General features: G+C 54.0%; 1 protein-coding gene across 4 annotated transcripts in view; it reads right to left on the bottom strand.

Moving 5' to 3' along the window:
- Nucleotides 1-10,402: 10,402 nt before the first annotated feature.
- LOC116958452 (RNA-binding protein Musashi homolog 2-like) overlaps nucleotides 10,403-25,894 on the bottom strand; it is an 85,490-nt gene continuing 69,998 nt past the window's right edge. For 3 of the 4 annotated variants that reach the window (XM_076063817.1, XM_076063818.1, XM_076063820.1), the window contains 2 exons: nucleotides 22,557-22,780; nucleotides 10,403-12,033 (listed from right to left, as the gene is read on the bottom strand). In XM_076063817.1, coding sequence (XP_075919932.1) covers nucleotides 11,902-12,033; nucleotides 22,557-22,780 — 356 coding nt within the window. In that variant the 3' untranslated portion in view covers nucleotides 10,403-11,901. Of the gene's footprint in view, nucleotides 12,034-14,220; nucleotides 14,266-22,556; nucleotides 22,781-25,894 lie in introns of all 4 variants that reach the window. The other variant, XM_076063821.1, reaches the window with a different exon arrangement.

Genomic DNA, 25,894 nt, shown 5'->3' with positions numbered 1-25,894 from the left:
CCACCACCGTCACCACCACCACCACCGTCACCACCACCGTCATCACCACCGCTACCGTCACCACCGTCACCACCGTCACCACCGTCACCACCGTCACCACCGTCACCACCACCACCACCGTCACCACCACCACCGTCACCACCACCACCACCGTCACCACCACCGTCATCACCACCGCTACCGTCACCACCGTCACCACCGTCACCACCGTCACCACCGTCACCACCACCACCACCGTCACCACCACCACCGTCACCACCGTCACCACCGTCACCACCACCGCCGCCACCACCACCGCGTCGACCCCACAGCGAGTCAGCATATAAACCACGCGCACAATCTCCTAACCGCTTTTTTAAAAACGCCTTACGCGAGAAATAATCTACGGCGACGACAACAAACAACAACAACAACGAACGACGTCAACACATTAACTACAATTGTTTACGCTACCTAAGGGAGAACAACAACAGGAATGAGAATGAACCTCGACATGAAAACACGTGGGGGAAGGGGCCACGTTTTGAGAGGACTGGCACACACACGAACACCTCACACACACACTTACACACACACACTACACACACCTCACACACACACTTACACACACCTCACACACACCTTACACACACACACACTTACACACACCTCACACACACACTTACACACACCTCACACACACCTTACACACACACACTCACACACACACTTACACACACCTCACACACCTTACACACGCACACTTACACACACACACCTTACAATTACACACACACTTACACACACCTTACACTTACACACACCTTACACTTACACACACACGAACACACCTCACACACAACTTACACACACACCTTACACTTACACACACACTTACACAACAACCGCCATTCGCCACTAAGTGGCGGTGACATCAGCACGACGCTTGTGCCAGGCTATGTGCACCCTGAGGCCACATGAAGTGTCGAACGCCCGCTGGCAGGAGGTCACGGGGCAGACCCAGGTGCCACGGGTCGACTGACTGAGATGACTGGCTGATGCACCACCTGTGCCCCCTACTGTGCCAACCTGCTGTGCTTTAGCCACCCGGCGCTCCGCTCATTGTTGTGAGCGTCGCTCCTCCGCCCTCCGTTGTTGTTGGAGGGCGACTACCTCCAACTGCCCAGTAGCATCCTTCACGAGGCTCCTCCACGAGCCTCCTCCACAGAGGCCAATCTTGACACCGCTGGTACCAGTTATCGGCAAGTCCACTCAGCTCCACGTCCTCCTGTACCACATCACTCCATCTCTTCTCTAGCCCGTGCCGCGCCCGCTTAGCCCCCTCAATCCGGCCGAACAAAAGCTGTTTCGGCATGCGTTGGCTGGGCATGCGGGCTACATGACCCAGCCATCGCAGCCTTGCCCGCCGGAGGAGCTCACCGATGGGACCTTGCCCAGATCTTTCAAGGATTTGTGAGCTCCTCACACAATCCAGTCTGGTTAAACCCAGGATGGATCGTGGGCAGGCCAGCCTAAATGTTTCTAACCGGCGAAGATGTTCCATTAGGGGGGTCCACGTTTCGCAAGCATAGAGAAGGGAGGGAATGACCGTGGCCGAGAAGACCTGAAGCTTAGTGCGAAGCGACAGACCAGGTAGCTTCCACACAGCGTTACGCAACCGATGACAAGATATTGCCGCTCGACTGATTCGGAGTGAGACCTCTGCTGTTAAACTGGAGCCAGTCATAAGCACACTGCTCAGGTATGGGAAACTCTCCACTCTCTCCACAACTGCCCCATCACCGATTGGGAGTTGTGGGGGTGGAGTGTCCGATGGTACAAAATACCCAGGCAGGTGCTTAGTTTTGGTGGGGCTGATGGTAAGGCCCCACCTCTTAGTGGCACGCTCCAGTCTCAGCAGCAGCGTCTCCAACTCCTCCTCTGACTGAGCAGCTATTACCAAATCATCAGCATACATAACGTGGTTGAGCAATAGGGAGCCATCCCTTGACCGCACACGGGCATCGATCAGCCACCCATTACAACAGTACCATATGGAGATTCCCCCGGTACAGCTATTGAAGGGTTCACGAACTACGTGGTCAAAATAGATGTTAAATAATGTGGGAGCCAGAGGACATCCCTGTCGCACTCCAAGGTGTACAGGGAATGGCTCTGACTCCCGGCCACGTAGTTTTACCCGGGCCCGCTCACCATCATGAAGGTCCTTAATGATCGTGAGCAGAGGGTCAGGTACTCCAAAAGCACGAAGAACGACCCAGAGCCCAGGCCTACTGATGGTATCATAGGCCTTGACCAGGTCAATAAAGTAGAGATGAAGGTCTTGTTGGAATTCTCTACACCTCTGCTGTAGCAGACGGACAGAAAATATGGCATCTGTGCAGGACCGCCCTTTCCTGAAACCGCATTGGGGCTCCGCAAGCCTCTCCTCAGCGTGCCTGGCAAGGCGATGCTGAATAATCCTTGCCATGACCTTTCCCGGCACACTGAGGAGTGACATGCCCCTGTAGTTGTTACAGTCTGTGCGGTCCCCCTTCTTAAAGAGGGGGACCACCAGGGCATCCTTCCAATCCTGCGGAACCCGTCCAGTGGTCCAGACCGTTGTTATGATGTCATATAGGGCAGTCTGTGCACAAACGCCACCCTCCCTCAGCATTTCGCTTGGGAGATCATCTCTGCCCGCTGCCTTTCCTGGTCTCAGACTCCGGATCGCCTTCAGTACTTCCTCAATAGATGGCACCTCAGCCAGCCACTCACAGGGGGTGACTTCTTCCAATATTTGAGGCACCGCAGCCTCAGCAGGGTCATCCTCACTTTGTGCCACGATGTTTTCCTGGCTGAGTGATTTTCCCTCCCCCAGGACCTCACAGAAATGCTCAGCAAATCTGCAAACCTGTTCCTGGTGATCGGAGATTGGATCACCGTTTTTTCCCCTAATGATGGTAATAGGTGTGGTGCTGCAGGTTACTTTTTTGATGGAGTTAAATAGAGATTTGTGATCACGGGCCACTGAGGCAGACTCCATCTCCTCAGCAACCCGCGACCACCACCCATCCTTGCAGCGCCTCACGGCTCTCCGAACCTCCGAGCGAAGGCTGCGGTAAGCCTCCTCATTCTCTGACGTGGGATTCTGTAGCCGATGACAGTGGGCCTGTCGCTTTTTCTCAAACATCCTGAACACCTCCTCTGTCAGCCAGGGTCTCTGGGGAGGTCTGGACCGCGTACCCAAAGCAGCCATTGTAGCTGCATGAGTCACAGTCCTAAACCTCGCCCATTTACCCTCGACATCAGTAGGAGTCGGGGACGATGCCAATCCCAGCCGCAAGCGATGATGAAATTCTCACTTGCAACTTTCATCAGATAACTGAGACCAGGCCACTTTAGGTCGGCATGGGGTCCTGGGTGTACACTCACCACCGGAGTGGAAGAATGGCAGGCGCATCTTACAGATGACTAGTCGATGGTCAGAGGGCAGATCAGCTCCACGGTAAGTCCTGGTGTCAAGGACATGGGCTCGCATCCGCTGGTCCGTCACTATGTAGTCCAGCAGATGTTCTTGCTTGGACCCGGCATGCATCCATGATGTTGTGTGGATGCGCCGATGCCGGAACAGCGTGTTGGTAATTACAAGCCCATGGGCTGCACAAAAATCTAGCAGCCTCCTACCGTTGTTATTGAGCTGATCTGGCCCATGCCCTCCAATCACTCCAGACCAGGTGCCAGTATCATGACCAACTCGGGCATTGAAGTCACCCACCATGATGACTCTATCCCGAGGGGCCACTTTAGCCAGCACCTGTGACAGGAGGTCATAGAAGGCATCTGATTCATCGGCTTTGCCTGCATCCCTCCACGGATGTTCATCTTCGGTGGGGGCATAAGTAACCACGACCACCATTCCTCGCCTCCGGTTGATGGGAAGGCGAGCCCAAAGTAGCCTGGGGCTTACAGCTTCCCACACCTCGCCGCCACGCTCCCACGCACCCTTCATTCTTTTGTTCAAAAGAAGAGCCACACCCTGTTGTTTGGCAGTCTGCTGCCCCGAGTAGAGGACTGTCCACCCCTCATGGTGGCAGGAGCCAGAGCCGGTCCACCGGACCTCCTGAATGCCGCATAGATCCAGGCGGTACCGGTCCAGCTCCCGACAGAGGAGTGGCAGCCTCTCCTCCACAGTGAGCGTTCGAACATTCCACGTGGCCACCCGTAGTGGCTTTTCGTTGTTTCTGGAGGAGCCCCGAGGGTGGATATCCAATCTCCTGGCTCCGCCAATTGGGGTTTGGCCAGGAGACGTCATAGACGCCTGGCCCCCCAGGGCCTCCGGCACAAGCTTATTAGTTACATATTTCAGTTTAACTCGTGGTTTCGTGGTAATTAATTGAAGGTGGAGGGGTTACCGGCCCCTCGCACCCATCCAGAGCCCCCGTTTAGCCCCTGTGGTGGACACATATGCCATGAGGGGAGGAGCCAATCAAAATTGGATCTCCCCCCACAGCACTGTCCACGACAGAGTTGCCCGTCCGGCACACACACACCTTACACTTACACCTACACACACACTTACACACACCTTACACTTACACACACCTTACACTTACACACACACGAACACACCTCACACACAACTTACACACACCTTACACTTACACACACTTACACACCTCACACACACCTCACACACACACTTACACACAAACACACCTCACACACCTCACACACACACCTTACACTTACACACACACCTTACACACACACCTTACACAACAACAACCGCCATTCACCACTAAGTGGCGGTGACGTCACCACGACGCTTGTGCCAGGACATGTGCACCTTGAGGCCACGTGAAGTGTCGAACGCCCGCTGGCAGGAGGTCACGGGGCAGACCCAGGTGCCACGGGTCGACTGACTGAGATGACTGGCTGATGCACCACCTGTGCCCCCTACTGTGCCAACCTGCTGTGCTTTAGCCACCCGGCGCTCCGCTCGTTGTTGTGAGCGTCGCTCCTCCGCCCTCCGTTGTTGTTGGAGGGCGACTGCCTCCAACTGCCCAGTAGCAGCGTCCTGCACGAGCCTCCTCCACAGAGGCCGATCTTGACACCGCTGGTACCAGTCTTCAGCAAGTCCACTCAGCTCCACGTCCTCCTGTACCACATCACTCCATCTCTTCTCTAGCCCGTGCCGCGCCCGTTTAGCCCCCTCGATCCGGCCAAACAAAAGCTGTTTCGGCATGCGGTGGCTGGGCATGCGGGCTACATGACCCAGCCAACGCAGCCTTGCCTGCCGGAGGATCTCACCGATGGGACATTGCCCAGATCTTTCAAGGATTTTTGAGCTCCTCACACAATCCAGCCTGGTTAAACCCAGGATGGATCGTAGGCAGGCCAGCCTAAATGTTTCCAACCGGCGAAGATGTTCCATTAGGGGGGTCCACGTTTCGCAAGCGTAGAGAAGGGAGGGAATGACCGTGGCTGAGAAGACCTGAAGCTTAGTGCGGAGCGACAGACCAGGTAGCTTCCACACAGCGTTACGCAACCGATGAAAAGATATTGCCGCTCGACTGATTCGGAGTGAGATCTCTGCTGTTAAACTGGAGCCGGTCATAAGCACACTGCCCAGGTATGGGAAACTCTCCACTCTCTCCACAACTGCCCCATAACCGATTGGGAGTTGTGGGGGTGGAGTGTCCGATGGTACAAAATACCCAGGCACACACTTACACACACACACCTTACACACACACACACCTTACACACACACACACACACCCCTTATCCACACACACACACATCCCTTACCCAGTGAGTGGGTGGGTGAATGAGTGTGTGGGCGAGTGGGTGTGTGAATGATTGGGTGGGTGAGTGTGCGAGTGGGTGGGTGGGTGAGTGGGTGGGTGAGTGTGCGAGTGGGCGAGTGGGTGAGTGTGCGAATGGGTGAGTGTGCGAGTGGGTGAGTGTGCGAGTGGGTGAGTGTGCGAGTGGGTGGGTGAGTGTGCAAATCAGCAAGGAAATGAAAGCCCTTTGCGGAAATGATCATGGACCGGGTTCTGGTCGCAAACTGGGTCCGGTGGAGACAGGGTGGGTGGGTGAGTGGGGGGGGCAGCTAGCCAGCCAGCCAGCCGGCTAGCCACCAGGCAGCCGTCTAGACGGCTAGTTAGCCAGCCAGCCGGCTACCAAGCCAGCCGGCTGGAGGCTAGAGGCTAGTTAGCCAGCCAGCCGGCTACCAAGCCAGCCGGCTAGAGGCTAGATGCTAGTTAGCCAGCCAGCCAGCTACCAAGCCAGCCGGCTGGAGGCTAGAGGCTAGTTAGCCAGCCAGCCGGCTACCAAGCCAGCCAGCCGGCTAGACGGCTATTCAGCCAGCCAGCAAACCAGCCTGCTAGCCAGCCAGCTGGCTAGTTAGCCAGCCGGTTAAGCCAGCCAGCCAGCTGACTAGCCAGCCGACTAGCTAGTGACGTCAAGCCAGCCAGCCGGCTAGACGGCTAGCCAGCCGGCTAGATAGCCAGACAGCCAGCCGGCTAGACGGCTAGTCAGCCAGCCAGCAAACCAGCCTGCTAGCCAGCCAGCTGGCTAGTTAGCCAGCCGGTTAAGCCAGCCAGCCAGCTGACTAGCCAGCCGACTAGCTAGTGACGTCAAGCCAGCCAGCCGGCTAGACGGCTAGCCAGCCGGCTAGATAGCCAGACAGCCAGCCGGCTAGATGGCTAGTCAGCCAGCCAGCAAGCCAGCCGGTTAGCCAGCCAGCCGGCTAGACAGCCATCTAGCCAGCCAGCCGGCTAGACGGCTAGCCAGCCAGCCGGCTAGACGGCTAGCTAGCCAGCCAGCCAGACGGCTAGTTAGCCATCCAGCTAGCCAGCCAGCCGGCTAGACGGCTAGCTAGCCAGCCAGCCAGACGGCTAGATAGCCATCCAGCTAGCCAGCTAGCTGGCTAGACGGCTAGCCAGCCAGCCAGCCAGCCAGACGGCTAGTTAGCCAGCCAGCCAGCCGGCTAGCCGGCTAGACGGCCAGCCGGCAAGCCAGCCGGCTAGACGCGCTCGCGACGTCGCGACCCACCGTTTTATTTTCTACCTGCGTAGATTTTAACCGGAAGAACCAAAGAGTGATGTGGGGATTCCTGCGAGTCAAGAAAGCTTCAAATCGAGATCGAGTTGTCAGCAAGTGAGGGGGGGACCCCGTTTCCCTTCCTGTCCGCTCGAGGCGGCGGCGGCGGCGGCCATCGACCGAGCGAGCGAGGGCCGGATTCGAACCACGCAAGCGATCGGCATCGCGACCCCGCTGAAGGCGACCTCGCCTTCAGCGGGGTCGCGTCCCCCCGTGCAAGCAAACCGCGCGCAAACATCCCGCCCGCCCGCCCGCCCGCCCGCCCGCCCGCCCGCAAACCCATCGCTCGTGTCCTTCGGGCCCCTTGGGCAAAGTCACGGAAGGTGACCCCCCCAAACCAAACCAAAACAAAAAAACAAACAAAACAAACAAAAAATCGAGCAAGTTAAATCACGACGTTCCGGTTGCGACGTGGGCGGACGCCCTCGACCGGGTGCGGGGGGGACGACGCCCGGCCCGGCCCGGCCCCGCCTGGCCGGCCCCGCCTGGCCGGCCCCGCCTGGCCGGCCCCGCCTGGCCGGCCCCGCCTGGCCGGCCCAGCCCGGCCGGCAGGGCAGGAACCGAATAACACGGATTTCCCCCCCCCCCCCCCTTTGCAGTCGCTCGTCACCGCTTACGGCCCGATACTTATTGCCAACTGTGGACTAAGGCTGTCGTCCGTGTCCCATCTCACAGGGTTCCCTGGCACGTCAGTAATAACATGCCACGCAGTGGAAACGGGTGGAAGGGGAGGGGAGGTTTTTCCGCAAAATGCCGATTCTATTACTGATAAACCCCCAATGATCCCATCGAAATGAGGGATTTCGATCGGATCTTTGGGGGGGGGGCGGGGGGGGGGGCACGTGCCAGCCCCCCACCCACCCCACCCACCCCACCCACCCCACCCACCCCCCCGGCTCCACCAGTGGTGGCGGTGGTGTTGTTGTTGTGCGTGGGTTGAGTTAAAATCGCTACAATTGCTGGTGATGGGTACACACATACCGTCCCGCAAAAAAAAAAAATCATCTCGTGAAATCGTCGTCATCGTCAATCGATAACCTACTCGCGACTACGCACGCCTAAAAATCATCGTTATCAATAACATTATTATTATAATCATCAGCATTATCGTTATTATTATTATTATACCTTTGGGGGGACCGGGGGGGTGTGTGTGTGTGTGTGTGGGGTAACGTCAGTCTGACGTTCCTCGTCCACACCGCCCCCACCGCATCCCGCCCGTTAAAAAGTCTCTGAGCTTGAGAGAGACACGGTACACAGACAGACAGACACAGACACAGAGGGGGGCTCTCTCTGCCCCCCACCCCCTCCTCCTCCTCGCATCTCTCTCCCCACTCCACGCCCCCCCAAAACAAGTGGGTTCCCATTGCGGGGTTATTGCCTACGGCTTAGACGCTGCCGACACAGCCACCGCCACCGCCACCACCACAGCCACCACCACCACCACAGCCACAACCACCACCACTACCCACCACAACCACCACCACTACCACCACAACCACGCAGGCATGCACGCACACGAAGCTGTTGGGCGGGTGGCCAGGACCACTAACTCACCCACCCACTTATTCACCCACCAACCCACTCAGCCACCCAATCACTCACCCCGAACTCATCCACCCACTCAGCCACCCAATCACTCACTCACCCACCAACCCAATCACTCACCCACCCACCCACCCCTAACTCATCCACCCACTCAGCCACCCAATCACTCTGCCACCCAATCACTCACTCACCCACCAACCCAATCACTCACCCACCCACCCACCCCTACCTCATCCAGCCACTCAGCCACCCAATCACTCACCCACCCACTCACTCACTCACCCACCAACCCAATCACTCACCCGCCCGCCCACCCCTAACTCATCCACCCACTCTGCCACCCAATCACCCACCCACCCAATCACTCACCCACCCACCCACCCACCCCTAACTCATCCACCCACTCTGCCACCCAATCACTCACTCACCCACTAACTCACCCACCCACCCACTAACTCACCCACCCACCCACTAACTCACCCACCCACCCACCCAGCCACCGAATCACTCACCCACACACATCACGGATTCTCCCGCCACGAACCCCCGCAAGCGTTGACGGTACACAAAACACCTCGAGGAGGACCGATGGGCACGGAACGGAGCGATGGAGAGGGCCACAGAGCAAGGGAGGGTGGGGAGGGGGGGAGAGAGGGCGCACGGTGACAAACGACGACTTACCACTACTAACTACCGCTACTAACTACCGCTACTAACCAGCACTACCACTACTGACTAGCACCAACTACCACTAACGACACTAATCACTACGAGGACTACAACGACTATGAACCGGACAAACACACACACAGAGCCCCCCCCCCCACCCACATCACCCCCCCCCCCCCCCCACCGTACCACCCACCCACCCCCCCCACCACCACAACCCCCCCCCCCACCCACAACCCACAACCCCCACCCCCCCCCCACACTTTCCCCGCCCACCAATCAAAAATAAAACGGAAGGGCCGACAGTCATCACAGTAAGCAGGGTGACTGTGGGTGACTGTGGGTGACTGTGGGTGACTGTGGGTGACTGTGACACAGGGTGACTGTGGGTGACTGTGACACAGGGTGACTGTGGGTGACTGTGACACAGGGTGACTGTGGGTGACTGTGACACAGGGTGACTGTGGGTGACTGTGACTGTTGGTGACTGTGGGTGACTGTGGGTGACTGTGACACAGGGTGACTGTGGGTGACTGTGGGTGACTGTGACACAGGGTGACTGTGGGTGACTGTGACACAGGGTGACTGTGGGTGACTGTGACACAGGGTGACTGTGGGTGACTGTGGGTGACTGTGACATAGGGTGACTGTGGGTGACTGTGGGTGACTGTGACTATGGGTGACTGTGGGTGACTGTGGGTGACTGTGACACAGGGTGACTGTGGGTGACTGTGGGTGACTGTGACTGTGGGTGACTGTGGGTGACTGTGGGTGACTGTGACACAGGGTGACTGTGGGTGACTGTGGGTGACTATGGGTGACTGTGACACAGGGTGACTGTGGGTGACTGTGGGTGACTGTGACACAGGGTGACTGTGGGTGACTGTGGGTGACTGTGGGTGACTGTGACACAGGGTGACTGTGGGTGACTGTGACACAGGGTGACTGTGGGTGACTGTGGGTGACTGTGACACAGGGTGACTGTGGGTGACTGTGGGTGACTGTGACACAGGGTGACTGACACAGGGTGACTGACACAGGGTGACTGTGGGTGACTGACACAGGGTGACTAACACAGGGTGACTGACACAGGGTGACTAACACAGGGTGACTGTGACAGAGGGTGACTGTGACCCCTTTAGTGACACAAAAACGAAAGGTAGCCACGATGCTGGTGATGTTGATAACGACGGTGACGACTGTGATGACGATGGCGGTGATGGTGGTGATGGCGGTGATGGTGGTGGCGGTGATGGCGGTGACTGTGATGACGATGGTGGTGATGGTGGTGGTGACGATGGTGGTGACTGTGGTGACGATGGTGGTGATGGTGGTGGTGACGATGGTGGTGACTGTGGTGATGGCGGTGACTGTGATGACGATGGTGGTGATGGCGGTGACTGTGGTGACGATGGTGGTGACTGTGGTGACGATGGTGATGGTGGTGATGGTGACGATGGCGGTGACGGTGGCGGTGAATGTGGTGATGGCGGTGACTGTGGTGACGATGGCGGTGATGATGATTCTGGTGATGCTCATGGCAATGATGGTGATGACGGTGACGATGATGATGACCATGGCGGTGATGGTGATGCTGGTGATGATGGTGATGCTCATGACTTATGATGATGGTGACGATGGCAATGACCATGGCGGGGTGATGGTGATGCTGGTGATGCTCATTACAATGATGGTGACGACCATGGCGGTGATGGCGATGCTGGTGATGCTGGTGATGCTCATGACGATGATAGTGATGATGATGATGACCATGGCGGTGATGGTGATGCTGGTGATGATGGTGATGCTCATGACGATGATGGTGACGATGACCATGGCGGTGATGGTGATGCCGGTGATGATGGTGATAATGGTGACGATGATGATGGCCATGGCAGGGTGATGGTGATGCTGGTGATGATGGTGATGCTCATGACAATGATGATGACCATGGCGGTGATGGTGATGATGACTCTGGTGATGCTCATGACAATGATGATGGTGACGATGACGATGACCATGGCGGTGATGGTGATGCTGGTGGTGATGGTGATGCTCATGACTATGATGATGACCATGGCGGGATGATGGTGATGCCGGTGATGATGGTGATGCTCGTGACTATGATGATGGTGACGATGACGATGACCATGGCGGGGTGATGGTGACGCTGGTGATGATGGTGATGCTCATTACAATGATGATGGTGACGATGACCATGGCGGGGTGATGGTGATGATGGTGATGCCGGTGATGATGGTGATGCTCGTGACTTATGATGATGGTGACGATGGCGATGACCATGGTGGGGTGATGGTGACGCTGGTGATGATGGTGATGCTCATGACAATGATGACCATGGCGGGATGATGGTGATGCCGGTGATGATGGTGATGCCGGTGATGATGGTGATGCTCGTGACTATGGTGATAGTGACGATGACGATGATCATGGCGGGGTGATGGTGATGCCGGTTACGACGGTGATGACCGTGGCGGAGACGGCGGCGACGTTCGACTGCTGCGACCGCGGCGACAGTGACGACGTTCGACTGCTGCTGCTGCTGCTGCTGCTGCGGCTGCGTCAGCGTCAGCGCTATACGTTGATGAAGATGTCGTGGGGCGAGGTGGCGGCGAGGTGGTGGTGGTGCTGGTGGTGCTGATGGTGGTGGTGGTGGTGGGGCTCCTCATCGCCTACCCGGGTCCACGCATCGTAGACCAACACAGCCTGCAACACGCACACACACACGCAGTGTGAACAACGTGCGCGCGTGCGTGTGTGTGTGTGGTTCACACGCACGCACACACACAACACGCACACGCAGGCACGCACACACACACACACAACACGCACACACACACACAACACGCACGCACACACACACTCACAACACGCACGCACACACACATACACAACACGCACGCGCACACAATACACACGCACACACACACGCACACACACACACACAACACGCACACACACACACGCACACAACACATACACACACACACGCACACACACAACACATACACACACACAACACATACACACACGCACACACGCACACAACACGCACACACACAACACGCACGCACACACACAACACACACACAACACGCACACACACACACACAACACGCACACACACACACATACACACACACACTCACACAACACGCATACACACAACACACACGCACACACATACATGCGCACGCACAGTGTTAGAGCTGTGTGTGTACCAGTGTGTGCCTGTCACACACCAACAACCTGCACACACGCACACACACAGTGTTAGAGTTGTGTGTGTGTGTTAGTGTATGTGTGATACACACATACACTGACACAGTGTGCGAGTCAGTGTGTGTGTGTGTACGTCAGTGTGTACGTCAGTGTGTGTGTGTCTGCGTGTGATACACACACACACACACACCGACACACTGTGTGTACGTCAGTGTGCGAGTCAGTGTGTGTGTGTGTACGTCAGTGTGTACGTCAGTGTGTGTGTGCGTATGATACACACACACACACACACCGACACACTGTGTGTGTACGTCAGTGTGCGAGTCAGTGTGTGTGTGTGTACGTCAGTGTGTACGTCAGTGTGTGAGTGTGCGTGTGATACACACACACTGTGTCAGAGTTTATGTTTGAGTCAGCCTGAACGCGTATCAATCTATCAGCCTGTGTGTATCAGCCTGTGTGTATCAGCGTATCAGCATGTGTGTATCAGGGCATCCGTGTATCAACCTGTGCGTATCAGCTCATCCGTGTATCAGCCTGTGTGAATCAGCGAATCAGTGTATCAGTGTATCAGCCTGTGTGAATCAGCCTGTGTGTATCAGCGAATCAGTGTATCAGTCTGTGTGTATCAGCCTGTGTATCAGCCTGTGTGTATCAGCCTGTGTGTATCAGTGTATCAGCCTGTGTGTATCAGCCTGTGTGTATCAGCGTTTCAGCGTATCAGTGTATCAGTGTATCAGCCTGTGCATATCAGCTTGTGTGTATCAGTGTATCAGCCTGTGTGTATCAGCCTGTGTGTATCAGCCTGTGTGTATCAGCCTGTGTGTATCAGTGTATCAGCCTGTGTGTGTCAGCCTGTGTGTGTCAGCCTGTGTGTATCAGTGTATCAGCCTGTGTGTGTCAGCCTGTGTGTATCAGTTTATCAGCCTGTGTGTGTCAGCCTGTGTGTATCAGCCTGTGTGTTTATCAGTGTATCAGCGTATCAGCATGTGTGTATCAGTGTATCAGCCTGTGTGTATCAGCCTGTGTGTGTCAGCCTGTGTGTATCAGTGTATCAGCATGTGTGTATCAGTGTATCAGCGTATCAGCCTTTGTGTATCAGCCTGTGTGTATCAGTGTATCAGCCTGTGTGTATCAGCCTGTGTGTATCAGTGTATCAGCCTGTGTGTATCAGCCTGTGTGTATCAGTGTATCAGCATGTGTGCATCAGTGTATCAGTGTATCAGCGTATCAGCCTGTGTGTATCAGCCTGTGTGTATCAGTGTATCAGCCTGTGTGTATCAGCCTGTGTGTATCAGCCTGTGTGTATCAGCCTGTGTGTATCAGCCTGTGTGTATCAGCCTGTGCGTATCAGTGTATCAGCATGTGTGCATCAGTGTATCAGTGCATCAGCGTATCAGCCTTTGTGTATCAGCCTGTGTGTATCAGTGTATCGGCGTATCCGTGTATCCGCCTGTGTGAATCAGCCTGTGTGTATCAGCGAATCAGTGTATCAGCCTGTGTGTATCAGCCTGTGTATCAGCCTGTGTGTATCAGTGTATCGGCGTATCCGTGTATCCGCCTGTGTGCGCGTCTCAGCCTGTGTGCATCAGTGTCTACTTTGGGGCCCGGCGGGTAGGCTGCACGGCGCCTACCAGTAGCGGTAGGCAGAGATAGGTGGCAGGGCCGTACCTCTTAGTGGTATCCGTTGGTAAAAGCCGTCGCTATGAGCGGACCCTAAGGGGGGAGACAGAGCCGTTACCGTGAGCAACAACTACCACCGCCCGCCCGCCCACCCATCCCACGTACCCCGCTCCCACCCCCAATGTATCTGGGACGCCACGGTGGCGGGAAGATGTCCACTACCTCTCGCCTGGCCTACAGGCGAGACGTTAACTACCTCGCCTGGTAACGAAGGGGGGGGCCGTGGGTTCGATCCCGTGATGCTGACGATGCCTGCTGCTGCTGCTGCTGCTGTTGTTGTTGTTGTGGTATATTTGGAGTCTGTGTGTGTGTCTCTCTCTCTCTCCATGGTGAGATGTTGACTACCTCGCCTGGTCTACAGGAGGTCGTGGGTCACGTGGTATATTTGGAGTCTGTGTGTCTCTCTCTCTCCCCCCATGGTGAGATGTTGACTACCTCGCCAGGTCTACAGGAGGTCGTGGGTCATGCTGTATATTTGGAGTCTGTGTCTCTCTCTCTCTCCATGGTGAGATGTTGACTACCTCGCCAGGTCTACAGGAGGTCGTGGGTCACGTGGTATATTTGGAGTCTGTGTGTCTCTCTCTCTCCCCCCATGGTGAGATGTTGACTACCTCGCCAGGTCTACAGGAGGTCGTGGGTCATGCTGTATATTTGGAGTCTGTGTGTGTCTCTCTCTCTCTCTCTCCCCCCGTGGTGAGATGTTGACGACCTCGCCAGGTCTACAGGAGGTCGTGGGTCCTGCTGTATATTTGGAGTCTGTGTGTGTCTCTCTCTCTCTCTCCCCCCCATAGTGAGATGTTGACTACCTCGCCAGGTCTACAGGAGGTCGTGGGTCCTGCTGTATATTTGGAGTCTGTGTGTGTCTCTCTCTCTCTCTCTCCCCCCGTGGTGAGATGTTGACTACCTCGCCAGATCTACAGGAGGTCGTGGGTCCTGTGGTATATTTGGAGTCTGTGTGCCTCTCTCTCTCTCTCTCCCCCCCATAGTGAGATGTTGACTACCTCGCCAGGTCTACAGGAGGTCGTGGGTCCTGTGGTATATTTGGAGTCTGTGTGTGTCTCTCTCTCTCTCTCTCCCCCCCATAGTGAGATGTTGACTACCTCGCCAGGTCTACAGGAGGTCGTGGGTCCTGTGGTATATTTGGAGTCTGCGTCTCTCTCTCTCTCCATGGTGAGATGTTGACTACCTCGCGAGGTCTACAGGAGGTTGTGGGTCCTGCTGTATATTTGGAGTCTGTGTCTCTCTCTCTCTCTCTCCCCGTGGTGAGATGTTGACTACCTCGCAAGGTCTACAGGAGGTCGTGGGTCATGTGGTATATTTGGAGTCTGTGTCTCTCTCTCTCTCCCCCCATAGTGAGATGTTGACTACCTCGCCAGGTCTACAGGAGGTCGTGGGTCCTGCTGTATATTTGGAGTCTGTGTCTCTCTCTCTCTCTCTCCATGGTGAGATGTTGACTACCTCGCCAAGTCTACAGGAGGTCGTGGGTCATGTGGTATATTTGGATTCTGTGTCTCTCTCTCTCTCCATGGTGAGATGTTGACTACCTCGCCAGGTATACAGGAGGTCGTGGGTCCTGCTGTATATTTGGAGTCTGTGTCTCTCTCTCTCTCTCTCCATGGTGAGATGTTGACTACCTCGCCAGGTCTACAGGTCGTGGGTCATGTGGTATATTTGGAGTCTGTGTCTCTCTCTCTCTCTCCCCGTGGTGAGATGTTCACTACCTCGCCAGGTCTACAGGAGGTCGTGGGTCCTGCTGTATATTTGGAGTCTGCGTCTCTCTCTCCCCGTGGTGAGATGTTGACTACCTCGTCTGGTATACAGGAAGTCGTGGGTCCTGCTGTATATTTGGAGTCTGCGTCTCTCTGTGGTGAGATGTTAACTCCCTCGCCAGGTCTACAGGAGGTCGTGGGTCCTGCTGTATATTTGGAGTCTGCGTCTCTCTCTCTCTCCATGGTGAGATGTTGACTACCTCGCTAGGTCTACAAGAGGTCGTGGGTCCTGTGGTATATTTGGAGTCTGCGTCTCTGTGAGATGTTAACTACCTCGCCAGATCTACAGGAGGTCGTGGGTCATGTGGTATATTTGGAGTCTGTGTCTCTCTCTCTCTCCATGGTGAGATGTTGACTACCTCGCCAGGTCTACAGGAGGTCGTGGGTCCTGCTGTATATTTGGAGTCTGTGTGTGTCTCTCTCTCTCTCCATGGTGAGATGTTCACTACCTCGCCAGGTATACAGGAGGTCGTGTATCCTCCTGTATATTTGGAGTCTGCGTCTCTCTCTCTCTCCCCATAGTGAGATGTTGACTACCTCGCCTGGTCTACAAGAGGTCATGGGTCCTCCTGTATATTTGGAGTCTGCGTCTCTCTGTGGTGAGATGTTGACTACCTCGCCAGGTCTACAGGAGGTCGTGGGTCCTGCTGTATATTTGGAGTCTGCGTCTGTCTGTGGTGAGATGTTAACTCCCTCGCCAGGTCTACAGGAGGTCGTGGGTCCTGCTGTATATTTGGAGTCTGCGTCTCTCTCTCTCTCCCCGTGGTGAGATGTTGACTACCTCGCCTGGTCTACAGGAGGTCGTGGGTCATGTGGTATATTTGGAGTCTCTGTTTCTCTCTCCCCATAGTGAGATGTTAACTACCTCGCCAGGTCTACAGGAGGTCGTGGGTCCTGCTGTATATTTGGAGTCTGTGTCTCTCTCTCCCCGTGGTGAGATGTTGACTACCTCGCCTGGTCTACACGAGGTCGTGGGTCCTGCTGTATATTTGGAGTCTGCGTCTCTCTCTCTCTCTCTCTCCCTGCGGTGGTCACTGACGTGGCTTTTTTGGATTACCCCCCGGGGAAACCCCAGCTACCTTTGCCTCCGCCGCATGCAGCATCGACCTTCGCCACGATTCGCTCGCACGACCCTCTCGCCTGCCGCTATTAAAACTATTTCCGCGCCAAGAGCCACTACAAGCTTGAGCTGCTACCGTTTGGCGGTGGCTGCACACAGCAGCAGCTGCGTGAGGTGGTGGGGGGCCTTACAACCCAGCACGATAATAATTATTTGTGTTAGAGGTTAGCGCTACGCTGCGCTATGAACCTGGCGACCCGGGTTCGATTCCCGCTCACGGCCAACACCGCCAGTGACGATTATCTGAACCGGTCCCGGGCCTACCCTAGGTCGACTCGGCCTCAAATGAGTACCTGGTGCGGTGTGTAGTAAACATCGCCACTGGGGAGACAAAGGCGGTCGGGCGTGGTTGCTGGACACCCACCCCCTTCGTGTGCCGTTCCGGCCTTCATAGGTGCTCGCTAACAGCACTTGCCCCTACAGTCTGTTACAGGCTACACGGGGGATCTTTGTCTTTGTATGTGTGTACATGTGTGTGTGTGTACATGAGTGTGTGTGTGTACATGAGTGTGTGTACATCAGTGTGTGTGTGTATATATGTGTATAAGTGTGTGTATGTATGTATACAAGTGTATCTATATACAAGTGCATCTATATGAGTGTGTATGTATACAAGTGTGTATATATGAGTGTGTGTATACATGAGTGTGTATGTATACAAGTGTGTATATGAGTGTGTGTCTGTATACAAGTGTATATATATACACACGAGTGTGTATGTATACAAGTGTGTATATATATGTGTGTGTACAGTGAGGGAAAAAAGTATTTGATCCCCTGCTGATTTTGTACGTTTGCCCACTGACAAAGAAATGATCAGTCTATAATTTTAATGGTAGGTTTATTTGAACAGTGAGAGACAGAATAACAACAACAAAATCCAGAAAAACGCATGTCAAAAATGTTATAAATTGATTTGCATTTTAATGAGGGAAATAAGTATTTGACCCCTCTGCAAACATGACTTAGTACTTGGTGGCAAAACCCTTGTTGGCAATCACAGAGGTCAGACGTTTCTTGTAGTTGGCCACCAGGTTTGTACACATCTCAGGAGGGATTTTGTCCCACTCCTCTTTGCAGATCTTCTCCAAGTCATTAAGGTTTCGAGGCTGACGTTTGGCAACTCGAACCTTCAGCTCCCTCCACAGATTTTCTATGGGATTAAGGTCTGGAGACTGGCTAGGCAACTCCAGGACCTTAATGTGCTTCTTCTTGAGCCACTCCTTTGTTGCCTTGGCCGTGTGTTTTGGGTCATTGTCATGCTGGAATACCCATCCACGACCCATTTTCAATGCCCTGGCTGAGGGAAGGAGGTTCTCGCCCAAGATTTGACGGTACATGGCCCTGTCCATCGTCCCTTTGATGCGGTGAAGTTGTCCTGTCCCCTTAGCAGAAAAACACCCCCAAAGCATAATGTTTCCACCTCCATGTTTGATGGTGGGGATGGTGTTCTTGGGGTCATAGGCAGCATTCCTCCTCCTCCAAACACGGCGAGTTGAGTTGATGCCAAACAGCTCCATTGTGGTCTCATCTGACCACAAACACTTTCACCCAGTTGTCCTCTGAATCATTCAGATGTTCATTGGCAAACTTCAGACGGGCGTGTATATGTGCTTTCTTGAGCAGGGGGACCTTGTGAGTACTACAGGATTTCAGTCCTTCACGGCGTAGTGTGTTACCAATTGTTTTCTTGGTGACTATGATCCCAGCTGCCTTGAGATCATTGACAAGATCCTCCCGTGTAGTTCTGGGCTGATTCCTCACCATTCTCATGATCATTGCAACTCCACGAGGTGAGATCTTGCATGGAGCCCCAGGCCGAGGGAGATTGACAGTTCTTTTGTGTTTCTTCCATTTGCGAATAATCGCACCAACTGTTGTCACCTTCTCACCAAGCTGCTTGGCAATGGTCTTGTAGCCCATTTCCAGCCTTGTGTAGGCCTACAATCTTGTCCCTGACATCCTTGGAGAGCTCTTTGGTCTTGGCCATGGTGGAGAGTTTGGAATCTGATTGATTCATTGCTTCTGTGGACAGGTGTCTTTTATACAGGTAACAAGCTGAGATTAGGAGCACTCCCTTTAAGAGTGTGCTCCTAATCTCAGCTCGTTACCTCTATAAAAGATACCCGGGAGCCAGAAATCGTTCTGATTGAGAGGGGGTCAAATACTTATTTCCCTCATTGAAATGCAAATCAATCAATAACACTTTTGACATGCGTTTTTTACGGATTTTTTGTTGTTGTTGCTATTCCGTCTCTCTCTGTTCAAATGAACCTACCGTTACAATTACAGACCCATCATTTCTTTGTCAGTGGGCAAACGTACAACATCAGCGGCGGATCAAATACTTCTTCTTTGGTTCTTTCGGTAAAGTCACCACGTAGAATGAGAATAAAATAATACATTTATAAAATAAAATAACACAAACAAATTCCTCACGACGTTTCGGCCACAACACAAGCAGCCTTCATCAGGTGAAGGGGACGAGACTGTCTGGAGGACAGCGCTGGAGCGAACAAAGCCACAAGCTCAGATCGCGACCTTTAAGCTGTGTGAGAAGAAACAAAGCGCCTTGACAAAGAAATTAGCATATAATTTAGCATTGAAATAGCTGAGTGATTAGCTTGTGACTGGTCACAGAAATGGCTATGTTAAAGTCAAAGCATACACATCCGCAGAGCCACCTAGTACAAATCAAACAGGAGAATTTAGCATTGAAATGGCTGAGTGATTAGCTTGTGACTGGTCACAGAAATGGCTATGTTAAAGTCACAGCATGGATGTGTATGCTGTGACTTTAACATAGCCATTTCTGCGACCAGTCACAAGCTAATCACTCAGCTAATCAATGCTAAATTCTATGCTAATTCCTTTGTCAAGGGGTGCCTCTGTTGATGTGTATGCTTTGACTTTAACATAGCCATTTCTGTGACCAGTCACAAGCTAATCACTCAGCTAATCAATGCTAAATTCTATGCTAATTCCTTTGTCAAGGGGTACCTCTGTTGATGTGTATGCTTTGACTTTAACATAGCCATTTCTGTGACCAGTCACAAGCTAATCACTCAGCTAATCAATGCTAAATTATATGCTAATTTCTTTGCCAAGGGGTGCCTCTGTGGATGTGTAGGCTTTGACTTTAACATAGCCATTTCTGTGACCAGTCACCAGCTAATCACTCAGCTATTTCAATGCTAAATTCTATGCTAATTCCTTTGCCAAGGGGTGCCTCTCTGTTGATGTGTATGCTTTGACTTTAACATAGCCATTTCTGTGACCAGTCACAAGCTAACCACTCAGCCATTTCAATGCTAAATTCTATGCTAATTCCTTTGTCAAGGGGTGCCTCTGTTGATGTGTATGCTGTGACTTTAACATAGCCATTTCTGTGACCAGTCACAAGCTAATCACTCAGCTAATCAATGCTAAATTCTATGCTAATTCCTTTACCAAGGGGTGCCTCTGTGGATGTGTATGCTTTGACTTTAACATAGCCATTTCTGTGACCAGTCACAAGCTAATCACTCAGCTATTTCAATGCTAAATTCTATGCTAATTTCTTTGCCAAAGGGTGCCTCTCTGTTGATGTGTATGCTTTGAATTTAACATAGCCATTTCTGTGACCAGTCACAAGCTAATCACTCAGCTATTTCAATGCTAAATTCTATGCTAATTCCTTTGTCAAGGGGTGCCTCTCTGTTCATGTGTATGCTTTGACTTCAACATAGCCTTTTCTGTGACCAGTCACAAGCTAATCACTCAGCTAATCAATGCTAAATTCTATGCTAATTCCTTTGCCAAGGGGTGCCTCTGTGGATGTGTAGGCTTTGACTTTAACATAGCCATTTCTGTGACCAGTCACAAGCTAATCACTCAGCTATTTCAATGCTAAATTATATGCTAATTCCTTTGTTAAGGGGTGCCTCTCTGTTGATGTGTATGCTTTGACTTTAACATAGCCATTTCTGTGACCAGTCACAAGCTAATCACTCAGCTATTTCAATGCTAAATTCTATGCTAATTCCTTTGTCAAGGCGCTTTGTTTCCTCTCACACAAGCTTAAAGGTCGCGATCTGAGCGTGGCTTTGTTCGCTCCAGCGCTGTCCTCTGGACAGTCCGGTCCCTTCACCCGATGAAGGCCGCTTGTGTTGTGGCCGAAACATCGTGAGAATATTATTGTGTTATTTTATTTTATCAATTTATTATTTTATTCTCATTCTACGTGGTGGTGACTTTACCGAAAGAACCAAAGAAGATGAATTCCTTGCAGTCACGAAAGCTTTAAATCGAGATCAAATACTTGTTTCCCTTATGAGACCTCCTGTGCCAGTAACAAGATATAGGAATAGGTTTTTACCCCTTTTAACCGGCACAAAAAAACGGACGCCTTTATTCAAGGCATCGTGTTTGCAATAACCACAACACAAGCAGTCAAAATGCAAACAAAAAAAAGATAACTCTGATGATAATAATATTGGCACTGTCCTTGAATTTGATTGGTCCACACCCGAGACGGCTTTTCATAGAGCCCTTTAGTCACCATTGGTGTTGGACCAGAAGACGCTAAAAGGCGTACAACTCAAAAACAGCGCACCATCAGAGTATTGAGGGCTCGGGGTGAGCATTTACATTATGAGACCTCCTTTGCCAGTAACAAGATATAGGAATAAGTTTTACCCCTTTTAACCGGCACAAAAAAACTGACACCTTTATTCAAGGCATCGTGTCTGCAATAACCACAACACACGCAGTCAAAATGCAAACAAATAAGACAACTCTGATAATAATATTGGCACTGTCCTTGAATTTGATTGTTCCACACCCGAGACGGCTTTTCTTAGAGCCCTTTAGTCTCTCCACTGGTGTTGGACCAGAAGACGCCAAAAGGCGTACAACTCAAATCAGAGTTGTCTTTTTTGTCTGCATTTTGACTGCTTGTGTTGTGGTTATTGCAATCATGATGCCTTGAATAAAGGTGTCAGTTTTTTTGTGCCAGTTGAAAAGGGGTAAAAACCCATTCCTATATCTTGTTACTGGCAAAGGAGGTCTCATAATGTAAATGCTCACCCCGAGCCCTCAACACTCTGATAGTGCTCTGCTGTTCTTAAAGTTGTACGCCTTTTGGCGTCTTCCGGTCCAACACCAGTGGAGAGACTAAAGGGGCTCTAAAGAAAAGCCGTCGCGGGCGTGGACCAATCAAAATTCACGGACGGTGCCAATATCATCATCATTATTATCATCAGAGTTGTCTTTTTTTGTTTGTTGGCATTTCGACTGCTTGTGTTCCGGTTATCGCAGACACGAGGTGCCTTGAATGAAGGCGTCAAGTTTTTTTCTCGTGCCGGTTTAACAGTGGGGGGGCGGGTAAAAAAAAACCGACCCCTAATTCCCTACACGTTGCTTCACCTCGCCGCACCCGCGCGCGAGTCTCGTACCCCGAGGCTGTGAGAGAAGGCTTGCGCTGGCTGTGGGCTGGCCGCTCCGACGTAGCTCCCAACGGCCCCCGAGTCCTGGTTGGGCCCGGGGCCTCCCCCTCCGTAGACGTCCGTCATGGGTCCTGGACTGGTGGGGCCCGGGAAGCCCCCGGGCCGGGCAGCCCCGGGCCCCGCGGGTGAGGGGGGCGCGCCGAAGCCGGGCTGCCCGGCGTACGCGTTCAGCACTGGTGGGGGCGAGAGTGGTGGGGGGGGGGACATCGGGGGAGGGGGGGGGGAGGAGGGGTATCAGAGGGGGGTGTGATGGGGGTATCAGGGGGGGTGTGATGGGACATCAGGGTGGTGTGATGGGACATCAGGGTGGTGTGATGGGGACATCAGGGGGGGTGTGATGGGACATCAGGGTGGTGTGATGGGACATCAGGGTGGTGTGATGGGGACATCAGGGGGGTGTGATGGGACATCAGGGTGGTGTGATGGGACATCAGGGTGGTGTGATGGGGGTGTGATGGAGACATCAGGGAGGTGCGATGGGGACATCAGGGTGGTGTGATGGGACATCAGGGTGGTGTGATGGGACATCAGGGTGGTGTGATGGGACATCAGGGTGGTGTGATGGGACATCAGGGTGGTGTGATGGGGGGTGTGATGGGGACATCAGGGTGGTGTGATGGGACATCAGGGGTGGTGTGATGGGACATCAGGGTGGTGTGATGGGGACATCAGGGGTGGTGTGATGGGACATCAGGGGTGGTGTGATGGGACATCAGGGAGGTGTGATGGGGGTATCAGAGGGGGGTGTGATGGGGACATCAGGGTAGTGTGATGGGGACATCAGGGGGGGTGTGATGGGGGTATCACAGGGGGGTGTGATGGGGGTATCAGGGAGGTGTGATGGGGTATCACAGGGGGGTGTGATGGGACATCAGGGAGGTGTGATGGGGACATCAGGGGGGTGTGATGGGGGTATCACAGGGGGTGTGATGGGACATCAGGGTGGTGTGATGGGACATCAGGGTGGTGTGATGGGGACATCAGGGTGGTGTGATGGGACATCAGGGGTGGTGTGATGGGGACATCAGGGTGGTGTGATGGGACATCAGGGGTGGTGTGATGGGGACATCAGGGTGGTGTGATGGGACATCAGGGGTGGTGTGATGGGGACATCAGGGTGGTGTGATGGGACATCAGGGTGGTGTGATGGGACATCAGGGGGGTGTGATGGGGACATCAGGGTGGTGTGATGGGGACATCAGGGTGGTGTGATGGGGACATCAGGGTGGTGTGATGGGACATCAGGGTGGTGTGATGGGACATCAGGGTGGTGTGATGGGGGTATCAGGATGGTGTGATGGGACATCAGGGTGGTGTGATGGGGACATCAGGGTGGTGTGATGGGGACATCAGGGTGGTGTGATGGGACATCAGGGTGGTGTGATGGGACATCAGGTGTAGTGTGATGGGGACATCAGGGTGGTGTGATGGGACATCAGGGTGGTGTGATGGGACATCAGGGTGGTGTGATGGGGACATCAGGGTGGTGTGATGGGGACATCAGGGTGGTGTGATGGGGACATCAGGTTGGTGTGATGGGGACATCAGGGTGGTGTGATGGGACATCAGGGGTGGTGTGATGGGGACATCAGGGTGGTGTGATGGGACATCAGGGTGGTGTGATGGGGGTATCAGGGGGGGTGTGATGGGGACATCAGGGTCGTGTGATGGGGGTATCAGTGGGGTGTGATGGGGACATCAGGGTGGTGTGATGGGGACATCAGGGTGGTGTAATGGGGACATCAGGGTGGTGTGATGTGGGTATCAGGGTGGTGTGATGGGGACATCAGGGTGGTGTGATGGGGACATCAGGGAGGTGTGATGGGACATCAGGGGGGTGTGATGGGGGTATCAGGGGGGGTGTGATGGGGGTATCACAGGGGGGTGTGATGGGGGTATCAGGGGGGGTGTGATGGGGGTATCACAGGGGGGTGTGATGGGGGTATCAGGGAGGTGTGATGGGGTATCACAGGGGGGTGTGATGGGACATCAGGGAGGTGTGATGGGGACATCAGGGGGGTGTGATGGGGGTATCACAGGGGGTGTGATGGGACATCAGGGTGGTGTGATGGGACATCAGGGTGGTGTGATGGGGACATCAGGGTGGTGTGATGGGGACATCAGGGTGGTGTGATGGGACATCAGGGGTGGTGTGATGGGGACATCAGGGTGGTGTGATGGGACATCAGGGGTGGTGTGATGGGGACATCAGGGTGGTGTGATGGGACATCAGGGTGGTGTGATGGGACATCAGGGGGGTGTGATGGGGACATCAGGGTGGTGTGATGGGGACATCAGGGTGGTGTGATGGGGACATCAGGGTGGTGTGATGGGACATCAGGGTGGTGTGATGGGACATCAGGGTGGTGTGATGGGGGTATCAGGATGGTGTGATGGGACATCAGGGTGGTGTGATGGGGACATCAGGGTGGTGTGATGGGGACATCAGGGTGGTGTGATGGGACATCAGGGTGGTGTGATGGGACATCAGGTGTGGTGTGATGGGGACATCAGGGTGGTGTGATGGGACATCAGGGTGGTGTGATGGGACATCAGGGTGGTGTGATGGGGACATCAGGGTGGTGTGATGGGGACATCAGGGTGGTGTGATGGGGACATCAGGGTGGTGTGATGGGGACATCAGGTTGGTGTGATGGGGACATCAGGGTGGTGTGATGGGACATCAGGGGTGGTGTGATGGGGACATCAGGGTGGTGTGATGGGACATCAGGGTGGTGTGATGGGGGTATCAGGGGGGGTGTGATGGGGACATCAGGGTCGTGTGATGGGGTATCAGTGGGGTGTGATGGGGACATCAGGGTGGTGTGATGGGGACATCAGGGTGGTGTAATGGGGACATCAGGGTGGTGTGATGTGGGTATCAGGGTGGTGTGATGGGGACATCAGGGTGGTGTGATGGGACATCAGGGTGGTGTGATGGGGACATCAGGGTGGTGTGATGGGACATCAGGGGTGGTGTGATGGGGACATCAGGGTGGTGTGATGGGACATCAGGGTGGTGTGATGGGGGTATCAGGGGGGGTGTGATGGGGACATCAGGGTCGTGTGATGGGGTATCAGTGGGGTGTGATGGGGACATCAGGGTGGTGTGATGGGGACATCAGGGTGGTGTAATGGGGACATCAGGGTGGTGTGATGTGGGTATCAGGGTGGTGTGATGGGGACATCAGGGTGGTGTGATGGGACATCAGGGTGGTGTGATGGGGACATCAGGGGGGTGTGATGGGACATCAGGGGGGGTGTGATGGGGGTATCACAGGGGGTGT

The sequence above is a fragment of the Petromyzon marinus genome, unplaced genomic scaffold (assembly GCF_048934315.1).
Source record: "Petromyzon marinus isolate PM22_M1 ecotype Great Lakes invasive population unplaced genomic scaffold, UKy_Petmar_22M1.pri1.0 PM_Scaffold_197, whole genome shotgun sequence".
Classification (NCBI taxonomy): Eukaryota; Metazoa; Chordata; class Hyperoartia; order Petromyzontiformes; family Petromyzontidae; genus Petromyzon; species Petromyzon marinus.
This window is presented reverse-complemented; position numbering and strand designations above follow the sequence as displayed.